Source organism: Aphis gossypii, chromosome X (genome assembly GCF_020184175.1).
Source record: "Aphis gossypii isolate Hap1 chromosome X, ASM2018417v2, whole genome shotgun sequence".
In the NCBI taxonomy this organism is placed as follows: domain Eukaryota; kingdom Metazoa; phylum Arthropoda; class Insecta; order Hemiptera; family Aphididae; genus Aphis; species Aphis gossypii.
Window position 1 is genome coordinate 143,739 of NC_065533.1, and position 10,771 is coordinate 154,509.

At 30.7% G+C, this 10,771-nt stretch overlaps 1 protein-coding gene, 2 long non-coding RNA genes and 1 pseudogene across 4 annotated transcripts; 1 reads left to right on the forward strand and 3 right to left on the reverse strand.

Moving 5' to 3' along the window:
- Positions 1-1,733: 1,733 nt before the first annotated feature.
- On the reverse strand, positions 1,734-2,829 carry LOC126551659 (uncharacterized; annotated as a pseudogene).
- A 15-nt stretch (positions 2,830-2,844) lies between these two features.
- LOC126552806 (uncharacterized) lies at positions 2,845-6,666 on the reverse strand. Of its 2 annotated transcripts, none has more exons than XR_007606251.1 (5): positions 6,619-6,666; positions 5,624-5,786; positions 5,376-5,552; positions 5,238-5,323; positions 2,845-3,514 (listed from the first exon to the last, which is right to left on the reverse strand). It is a non-coding gene; the product is annotated as an uncharacterized LOC126552806 (long non-coding RNA). The 2 variants fall into 2 exon arrangements; XR_007606252.1 differs by having other exon boundaries at positions 5,376-5,568.
- Positions 6,667-7,023: 357 nt separating this feature from the next.
- LOC126552852 (uncharacterized) lies at positions 7,024-10,507 on the forward strand. Its single transcript, XR_007606306.1, has 4 exons — positions 7,024-7,307; positions 7,378-7,456; positions 8,227-8,410; positions 10,147-10,507. It is a non-coding gene; the product is annotated as an uncharacterized LOC126552852 (long non-coding RNA).
- On the reverse strand, positions 7,464-10,315 carry LOC126552851 (POU domain, class 4, transcription factor 1-like). The gene is made up of 2 exons (XM_050207911.1): positions 10,135-10,315; positions 7,464-8,037 (listed from the first exon to the last, which is right to left on the reverse strand). The coding sequence occupies exons 1-2, from the start codon at positions 10,313-10,315 to the stop codon at positions 7,793-7,795; spliced, it is 426 nt and encodes a 141-aa protein (XP_050063868.1). The 3' UTR covers positions 7,464-7,792.
- Positions 10,508-10,771: the final 264 nt, after the last annotated feature.

Sequence of the window (10,771 nt, forward strand, 5' to 3'; positions counted from 1 at the left end):
TTGTAACTATACGTCTAGTGATTTCTTAAATTACAATGTCGCAATTCTAAATGCCATATGTAAACACATTAAAGTAGCTGCAAATCATGTTAACCGTATTAAATTGTATAGGAAATGTAAAAAACACTTTGACATGTCTTTGTGTAATCCATCAGATGACACAGACATTATGAATTCAAATAGTGTTTATTTTAATGAAAATTCTAGTATTGAAAATTGCACTTCATATTCTGATCACACAGAGCCTGAACTAGTGCATAAAGACCACGTTTCTCTTGAATACACAAGTGTATCGCCCCAAAGTAATTGCAGTTGGATGATAGGAAATCCACTCATACCTTGTAGTACTCCAATTCTACCAGAAAGCATAAGGGTTGAATCTGATTTTGTTACACCGAATAAATTGGAATGCAGAAAAAATGCTGGACTTGTGCCAAGTCCCCTTAAAAATGCCTATTTTAAGAAAACCCCGGTCAAGTGTGGTGTTGTGCTGCCTTTGAAAACAATAAACTGTTTTCCAAAAGAATACAATAGCTGTGAATGTGAGTTTTTTGAAGGAACTTTCACATTTTCACGTGTAGAGTGGTCTCATATGTTATATACACATATTAGCGGTGAAAAACGTTTGGATAAGAATAAATATCCTATTATGTTCAGAAAGCTCATTAGAACTGTGAACAATACATGCGTTGTTAATGCAAAAAGGGTTAGATATTTTGAAAACCATTGCAATGTGTACATGTATTGTAGCCACGAGGGGTGCAAACTTTTTAGAATTAAAGTCCAGCTTCAAAACCAAGTGTTTCTGGCGGAAGTATATAGTTCTGGTTTAAATTACCATCACAATCCAGAAGACAATGGTCTCACGAACCACGTAAAAGGGATTCAGCGAGACTTGCACAAAGAAGCGCTAAAAAAGACAAAAGCGTTTTCCTTCAGGTCGGACGCTGTTGACATGGCATCACCCACTCAGTTGAATTGTGGTAATTTGCAAGGCATTAAATCGGATGACGTCGTCAGAAAAATCAGATCAGAGGCCTTAAGTGCCGATGATTATGATAAAGATGATTTTCATGACCTAGTATTGATGTGTAATGACAAAGAAAACAACTTTGTAAAGCATGTCGGCATACCGTCCGTTCACTGTTATAGTAACGAGCAGTTGGACATACTAAAAAATCTGATTAAAAAACAAAAACCAGTAACTGGGTATTTGGATGCAACTGGTACAGTGGTCAGGAAAATTGACAAGAACAGCAAAAGAGTTCTGTACTATGTTCTAGTTGTTAATGTCCCATTACCTAGAGACTCAAGTGTCACGTGCCCTGTTGTTGAAATGATTAGTTCAGCCCACGACATTGTTGCGATTTCACAATGGCTGAACGCTTTTAAAGCATTCGTTTTGAAACACAAACTGACTTGGCCAGTATTCACAAATATCGTGACAGATTTCAGTTATGCCCAAATGAATGCCTTGTGTATAGGATGGAATGGTTTTACTTCCATATTCGACTACCTTAACTGGTGTTACAGAGTATTGGTTGAAAACCACGACGAATCTAATGTCACCATCATAAATATATGTGCAAATCATTACACAAAAATTATAGTAAACCATGTCTACACATATTTTCAATCTGAGAAAAACCATCGTATAACTGTAGAAAAAACGAAAAGAAATGATGTCATTGATTGGATATGCATACTTTTTAACACACCAGTTTGACAGATGTCGAACAATGGTTCAAAATATTTTCAGTAATACTGTTGTCACCTTATGGTACAGGACACACGAAAAATGCCATTAGTACAATGAGAGCCAAGTGTTATGATAAAATATACCAATTGCCAACTGAATCGAACAACGAAGGTGAGGATCACTCGAAGGAAATAAATAAATTTCTATGCGAATCCAACACGAGTGATTCCATGATGTTGTGTAGATTTCAGTCAATCAAAGAACAAGTTAAATCTGAAGTCTCAAATTGTGCTGAAAATTTTGAAAATTTAAGCATTAATGAATATTATGATGAATCATATTTACACCAGTTTATAGTTAAGTGTGTACCTTTCTTAGCACTGTGGACACCTATTATGAATAATAAACTCAGCAATGGCATTGAAATCCGCCAGAGTAATGCTACCGTTGAATCTTGGTTTAAAACAGTCAAACAAGACATACTAGAAGGCGACCGCAGGTTTAAGTGCGGCCGGTTTTTAAAACTTATGAGACAGCGTGTGACGAATGTACACAAACAAATGAAGTACAATATTAGAAAAGGGAAGTGCACTCGTGCGCTTGATTTTGACACTAAGTCTAAACAGAGTACTACTAAAGAAAATGGAAAAAAAAAATTTCAGAATTGTCTAGCCTTAATCATTTAAATGAAACAGAGAGTTGGGGAAAAAAAGAAAAACAACATAAACACCTCCAACCCATCAAGTACCGTCCTTTCAAAGCACTGTCGTTAAAAATCCCAAAGTCTTCGACCATTACAGCAGATAAAAATAACATTGTGGTCATAGAATGTGACAATGAGACTAGGTTCACTGTTGATGAGCCTATTAATGACGTAGTTGTCTGTGATTTAAGTAAGCCATTGTCGGATGATTGTTTAATGAAATCCGTTTCGACACCTGGCAGTCATAAATCTCCGTTTCGACTACCAGTGAAATCTATAGATTTATACGACAATATGCTCCCTAAAGATTTGACGTACTATAAACCAATTAAGTTGCCAAAAAATAAACATTATCTAGTTGTAAAATATAGTTACTTATTATCTATTTATAAAAATTGTAACATCTTGGACGACCTGTATTTCCCATTTTGATACATTGTCTGAAGAAAATTGGTTGTGTAACTTTGTTATAGATATTTGTTTGTTGTCATACGCTTTTAATCTGCGCTTAGAAAACACACACATTTTATCATGCAATGATGTTGCATGGCTATTGGGAAAAAGAGTAGTTGGGGAAGTGCATAACAAAATTACTTTCAATCAGAACAGTATGGTTATCCTGCCATGGTTAATTGGTAGACATTGGATTATAGTCTTTATAAATTTCAACACCAAAGAGTGTTATATCATGGACCCGATTAGTCCATATGATACAGAGAGTCGAGCATCAAAAGATCGTTTCAATAAAGTATTTAAAATTTTGAAATCAGATGTCATCTACGGTGACGGCACACATGAATGTCCATCGTTAACACAGATTCCATGCCCGTTTGAAAATGTTCCAAAACAAAATGATGCATTTAATTGTGGAGTTTATATTATATATTACGCATTTAAATTTATGGACAATTCCAAGTTCAGTTTAGAGTTCGATCCTAACACTTATAGAGAATATTTAAAGACCTATCTATTAGAGAATTCTGAAGACATGACAAACATATGCTTATACTGTAACTGGCACTCAGATAGGCACCGTTGTCCACTGGATGATGAATATGTAGAATGGGTGTCGTGTTCTCGGTGTTGTCGCTGGATAGCCATCAATTGCATCCCTAAAGAATACAGACTTATTAATTATAATAATATTGATTTCTTCTGTTTATTTTGTCAAAAATGATGAAATTAAAACAATATACAGAAATACTAAATATAGAGTTTAGGTAGGTGAACAAGTTTTATTGTTAACAAATGTCTGGTACCTATGTGTGGAATAAGAACACTTAAGAAATTATGAAATATTTAAACAGTAACTATAAGAAGATGTTATTTGAAACAATAATCTACCTATCTAATAATAATAATATCACAGGTTTTAGACTACTTTATGAGATATCTCTCGGATGCTAAGAAAATATTCTACACAACAGTAGGTACCTGTAAAACAAAAATAGCAATCTTATCAAAATGCTATAATTAATGATAGTTGATTATTTCTAAGTTAGTAAAAAAAAAAAAAAAAACATACATAGTAAGTTAAAAAACAACCACAAAAAAATAACTTAAACAATGTTTAAAATACTTTTCATTAAAAGGTACAGAATTGAATTAATTCATTAGCTTAATCAAGCTAGTCTTGTTACAGTAAGTTAATCCAAACATTTTTTCACATAGGTATGTAAAATACCAGACATTATACAAAAACACAACTTGTAACCACACCAGTTATGCTTTTACTTTAATTCATGCATAACTGACAGTCCGCAGTCTGATTTAAAGTGGGACGGCATTTTGTGTTTTACTTAATGAGTAATCGATTATAAAAAATGTCTGATGTGTGTGGGTGTAAAATAAAAAAACACTTAAAAAATTATGAAATATTCAAACAATATATATAAAAAGAAGTTATCTGTATGTAATAATGTATTTAAAACAATAGGTAACGCACCTATCTAATAAGATTATTATCACAGATTTTAGATAACTTTATAAGATAATGCTTGCAACCTAAGAAAATGTTCTGCACAACACATAGGTACCAAGTGTAGTATTATAATATGTAAAAAGAAAATTACACGGTTTTTTTCAAAATGCTATTAAGATTGTTTCTAGGAATTAATGAAAAAATATATATACAGAGTAAATTAAGAATAACCACAAAAAGGTACCAGATTTAATTAATTTTATTAGCTTTTTCAAACTAGTCTTGTTACAGTAACTTGTAAAATAAGTTAATCCCAACCACTCATTTACATAGGTAGGCAAATCACTAGACATAATTTTAAAACACATAGTATAATGAAGGGTTCAGTGCAACAACCTGGTATGTCCACTTTCTCAAAAAAATTTTTTATTGCGGTTTTCTAATGAGGATATAAAGCTACACATTTCGGTGTAACAAACTGGTATGTCCGATTATTAGATACAGAGATATAAGCAAAAATGAACTTACCAGGTTATTATATTCAGTGCAAGAACCTGGTATGTCCTTATTATCCGGACATACAAGGTTTTAGCACCGAAACTAATTTGACTAAAAATTATAAAAATCAAATTTATGAGCAAGAAACCTGGTAAGTCCATACATTTATCGTATTTATAGATCCTAACATTGTTTGTGTTATTATAATTGTAATTTGAATACATAATATCAATAAAAAATATAGACTGTTACATGTTTTCTATATAAACATAAAGTATATGATAAATATTAAAGAATTTAAACGTTTTTTTCTTCTCCTGAAAAATTTCCAAAAGTGGATATACCAAGTTGTTGCACTGGACCCTTTAATTTTTTTTTACCACACCAGTCATGCTTTTTCTGTAGAGGATACCTACTGCTAAATCAATGATGTACTGTTAGCTGATATACATTTTCAGAAGGCCATTATGATGTGTGGAAACAATAATATAAATGCTTATAACTGAAATGAAATAAAATTAATACACATTAACTATTATAATATCTATACTTACTAATTTAAACTGTATATGATTCAGACACAATAGGTTTATTTAATGCCTGATTCGTGTTGATGAATACCAATCAGAAGTTTGATAAGAATGACCTCAAGTTGTTGGTAACAAATAGCAGTTGTTATGTATATTTACTTTGTATATTTATTCATGTGTTGTTCAGGCCCAGGATGTAGACTAAAATATAAAATGACTTTTATAAAAATATATAGTAGAAAGTTTAGATACTGTTGTTTATCATAACCTACCAATAATACGTTATTGTAATATTGCAACACTACACAACTTCCGTATTTTAAATTGTAAGTCTTTAAGAGTGATTGTTGTAGGTAGTAATAACTTGAGGTTCAGTAACACTTTGTTTTTTCAATGTTTTTCGTCTCCCTTGATTCATTATTGTCAATATTGCACCTAGAAATATTTAAACAGTAATGTAAAATAAAATCTACATAGCAGGTGGATAATGAAGGTTTATGAAATTCATCCTGATAGTCACATCGGAACCAACTAATACCTAAGAAATAACTTTTATTTTTTTCAAAAAATTGTAAGTATCATAGACCTATTATGTCCTAAACATTTTTACTAAAACTAACAAAAAATTAGAGTGTTGGTCATTGACAAATGCTTTAAAATTTACAGAAATGTTTAAAAATTTTTATAATAACATCTCAAGAGCCTCAGTTTCAAAGTTAACATTTTGTCTTGAAAAAATATTTTTTTAAGTTTTTTACTTTTTTGAATGATAACATAGAATTTTAATTTCATATTCCAAAGCAGATTTTTTTCTAAGTATTTTGATACATACAAATCGAATTTGGGACGAGTAGTTTATGAGTTATAAGTATTTAATTTTAAAGTTTAGATAGTCGGTGAGGAGTGTAGAAAAATATTTACTACGCTATTAAACTTTATTATAATCTACAATCTATCTAAACTCAAATACTTCTCATAAACTACTCATCCTAAATCGATTTGTATTTTCAAAACTTGGGAAAATATTCTGCTTTGGAATATGAAAAATATAAGGATAAAAATATTTAAAAAAATTGTTTGATTAAATCTTACAAGGACTTAAGAATCTGAATATTTAGATATATCACTAGGAAATTATGATGATGTTCCAGGAGATAAGTGTAGTCAATACTATCATGTAAATCTAGATAAAATTTAAAAATATTATATTAAATAATTATTATAAATGGATCTCTATATAAAAAAATTAATAATCATGTGAACTTACCAGGTGAACAAGTTAATGGAAGGGCTGAAATGTATACAGTATTATTGGAATTGTACGTAGATTTCATTAAAATAATAAAATGGTCAGTTTAATAAATATTCAAGTATTTTCAAAAAATGATACAAATTTGAGAAAATAACATAGAGAAATTTACTTTATCAATAATCGTGATTTGTTAAACTTTGATAAAAAATTATTAAATATAATTACGGTTAGGGTCAGGGACGGTTACCAATATAAATATTGGACATACAATTGAGGTTATGTTTATAGATTTTATCACGGTCTTAAATATAAACCCAAAACCGGGTCGTAGCATAGATAATAAAGAATGGATAGGCCACGCCTATGCTTATAAAGTTATAACATGTATAGGTGCCTCGTTCCTAAAGAGCAGATATCTTCTAGTGTCTCACAAAGGTGCCTGTAATCTCAACTTTTGGTTATCACTTATTGAAAATCTGATATATATATATATATATGGATTAGGGAGTCGTAGGCAGTTGTCTGAAAAATGATAAGAACTCGGGCCGAATGACGGCACCACTAAAGTTATTGCCAACATACAATTTCAAAAAATTTTATTATAAAACTTTATTATAAAACAAAAAGATGACAGCAACTCAATATATATTTCTTCTGTCTTCCCTGATAGAATTGCATATACCAATGGAAAACTCTATAACCAAGTATGTGCATTATTAAATAATTGCTTATATTATTTCTTGTTATGATTTTTAATTATTTGCTGTATTGTAGATATTGAAATCTTGGAAGATTCCAGGTGCAGAATAAACATTTTCTGAAGATTTGGAGCTAAATAAAAATAATATACAGGGTGAAGTATTGACTTTTTTCATTTTTTATTTTATTTATTTTATCTTACTACCATAATATTTATTATATTATTATTTATTTTATTTATATTATTTATCTAATAATGTCAAATATTAGATTAAAAGCATTAAAGGTACCATATAATATCGATGTAATTATTTACTATTTTAAATTTTGAACATCGTAATCATTATATGTACGCATATCTTTAAATTACAAGACACCTACAAATTAGTAACTCCAATTATTAAACTATAATGATGGTCAGGAAATGAAAACACACTGAATAAATTTTTTTTTTTTGTATTTTATATTATTTTGTTTTATAAGCATGTTATTAAGGCTGCGGCGGTTGCTGCGGCGGTTGCTGCTGCTGCAGCTCCGGCTGCTGCTGCTGCTGAGCAGCCAGGGCGGCCTCCTCCCTCAACTTTTTTGCGAGAGCAATGGCCGCTTCTGCGGCCTTCTCTGCCCTGGCTGCTCTACTTGCAGCCTCAGCGGCAGCATCCGTGGCCGCTGCGGCGGCGCGCTTGGCGTAATGGCACTGTGTGGCGGTATGCCCCCGCTTGAAACAAACTATGCATTCTAGAAAATCAAATGAATCAAAATTAAAACATATCCATGATAAAATGTTAATTCGTTTTTAATTTAAACAATTATTTATAACCAATGGTAATACGTTATACGTATCACATTATGCAAGTATATAGGTATATTTAATAATAAATAAATAGATCATTAATAAAATATATTAAAATAATCAATTTTATACAGATTTCAATATAGTTGAAGATGAGCTAGTATTTGATGGTATGGAGGTGTTAAGTGCTGATGATAGTAATGATTTGGATATGGAATATGAAGTACCAAAAAGTAGAGAAAGTATGCCAGGTAGCTGGAAAAGAAATGTCAATCAGAAATTAAGAATGAAAGGAGACCCATATTTAGGATATAGCAGGTCAAGAATAAATCAAGTTTTACATAATGTTGACTGAGTAGGTAAAAATATTAGACCAGCTTGTGCAAGTGAAAAATCACAAAAAAGGAAATGCAATGAAGTAGCTGAAGTATATAGATTAAAAATATTTAATCGTTTTTGGAAAAACTTGAACTGGGATGAAAAAAAAACTTATGTAACTTCTTTAATAATAACCACTTCTGTGAAACAAAGAACTGTAGAATCATCACGAAGGAACAGCACTATGTCTTATAATTTAAAATTCATGATGCATATTAGTGTGTATGTAAAACAATGTTTTTAAATACACTTGGGTTAGGTGAAAAACAAGTTCTAACTTGGTGCCTAACTGAAAAAGATAATGAGATGAATTATGAGAAAAATAAAGAAAATAACAAAAGCTCTACTTTAAGAATTACTCCAGAAAAAAGAAAAAGGATATTTGTAACTGAATTTCTTAACAAATTACCAAAACTACCCTCACATTATTGTAGGAAATCTACCTCTAGATTATTTTTTGAGCCATATGTCAAATCTAAGTCTCAATTATACAATATGTACAAAATAAAGTGTGATGAAGAAAATAAACAACCAGTGTCTAGAAAAATATTTACTGATATTTATGAAAAAACCGATTTTTCTGTGTACCACCCAAAAAAGGATCAATGTGACATTTGTGTTCTTATCAAACAAAAAATATTGAAGAGAATGATTGGAGTAAACATATGAAGGATAAAGATCGAAGTAGGGAAGAAAAAAAACTAGAGACAAAGAAAAAGCTATGCTTAATGATATTATTGTATTCACTATGGACCTCCAGGCAGTAAAAATTTGTCCATATTTAAAAGCAAGTGCTTTATATTATAAGAGTAAATTATGTGTACATAATTTTACAATGTATAATTTATCCTCTCGAGACTGCACATGCTATTGGTGGGATGAAACACAGTCAGACCTCTCAGCATCATCTTTCGTTAGTTGTGTAATTGATCAAATAACTGAATTTAATTTAAAAAATCCATTTAAAAATATTATACTTTGGAGTGATGGTTGCTGTTATCAAAACAGAAATTGTGTCTTATCTAATGCATTATTGGAGTTTGCTATTAATAATAAAATTATAATTGAACAAAAATACTTAACCAAAGGCCATACACAGATGGGATGTGACTCTGTCCATTCAACAATAGAAAATAAATTAAAAAATACTGACATTTATTTACCTTCAGATTATATGAAAATAACTAAAAGTGCCAGGATTAAACCCATATCCATACAATGTAAAATACTGTGATGTAACATTTTTCAAAAAATATGAACTTGAATCATACAGGTTTGATACTATTAGACCTGGTAAAAAGCCTGGAGATCCTACTGTTACTAATATAATGGCTATTAAATTTTACTTTTTTGAGATACGACCTATTAGTCGCCCATTGACGATATACGTCTTAAATAAATAATAAAATTAAACATAATAAATAATCTATAACTAAAATTATATAATAATTTAAAACATAGACATTTTTACAAAAATCGTCGTCGCCCAGTAATTAAATTACAAAAATCTGTTGGGCAACAAAAAGTTTTCTCTTTGAGAGATTTTTATCGCCCAGTATATTAGTTGAAATATCCACTGAATGCACATGAATATAAATTGTCCGTAGATAGAACTAGACTATAGAAAACCAATAAGTTGGTATCATATGATAATATATACTTACTATTTCTGTTAGGGGCTTTACCGCCACCACGACCACCGCCGCTACCACCACGACCGCCGCCTCCGCCACCACGACCGCCGCCTCCGCCACCACGACCGCCGCCTCCGCCACCACGACCGCCGCCTCCGCCACCACGACTGCCGCCGCCTCCACCACCATAGTCGTAAATATACGTTGGCATCTAAACATAAGTTAAATTATAGGCATAAAGTTTATATAATAAATGAGACAAAATATTTCAATATTTATGCACTATACTACAATAAGTTAGTTATTTATATCAAATTAATGTTGTTATTTTGGAATATAAATATTACGATGAATAATTTCAATTTCAAAAATAAAAATAATAAATTTAACAATATTTACAACACGATCAATATTAGTTGTATATTCAACCACAATAGGTACGCTGAAAGTTAAATACTCAGTTATCCTATTTACCAATTAATGTAATAAATTTGAATTTATAATAACCAAGGAAAATTAACTGTTACTTTTAAATTGTACAGAATTATGAGGACGCTATGGTATGCACTTTCATAATACATAATACCTTATATAATCATAGATATGTTTGAGGATAAATCGTTATCGTTACGCGATTTCATAAAAATTTAAAACTCAAACGTTCAAA

What these genes read in the sequence shown, in the direction of transcription:
- LOC126552851 (XM_050207911.1), bottom strand. Translation starts at nt 10,315, where the DNA reads ATGCCAACGTATATTTACGACTATGGTGGTGGAGGCGGCGGCAGTCGT. An exon ending in TAAAGCCCCTAACAGAAATA is followed by an intron (nt 8,038 to 10,134) that starts GTAAGTATATAT and finishes TTGATTTTCTAG; the next exon opens with AATGCATAGTTTGTTTCAAG.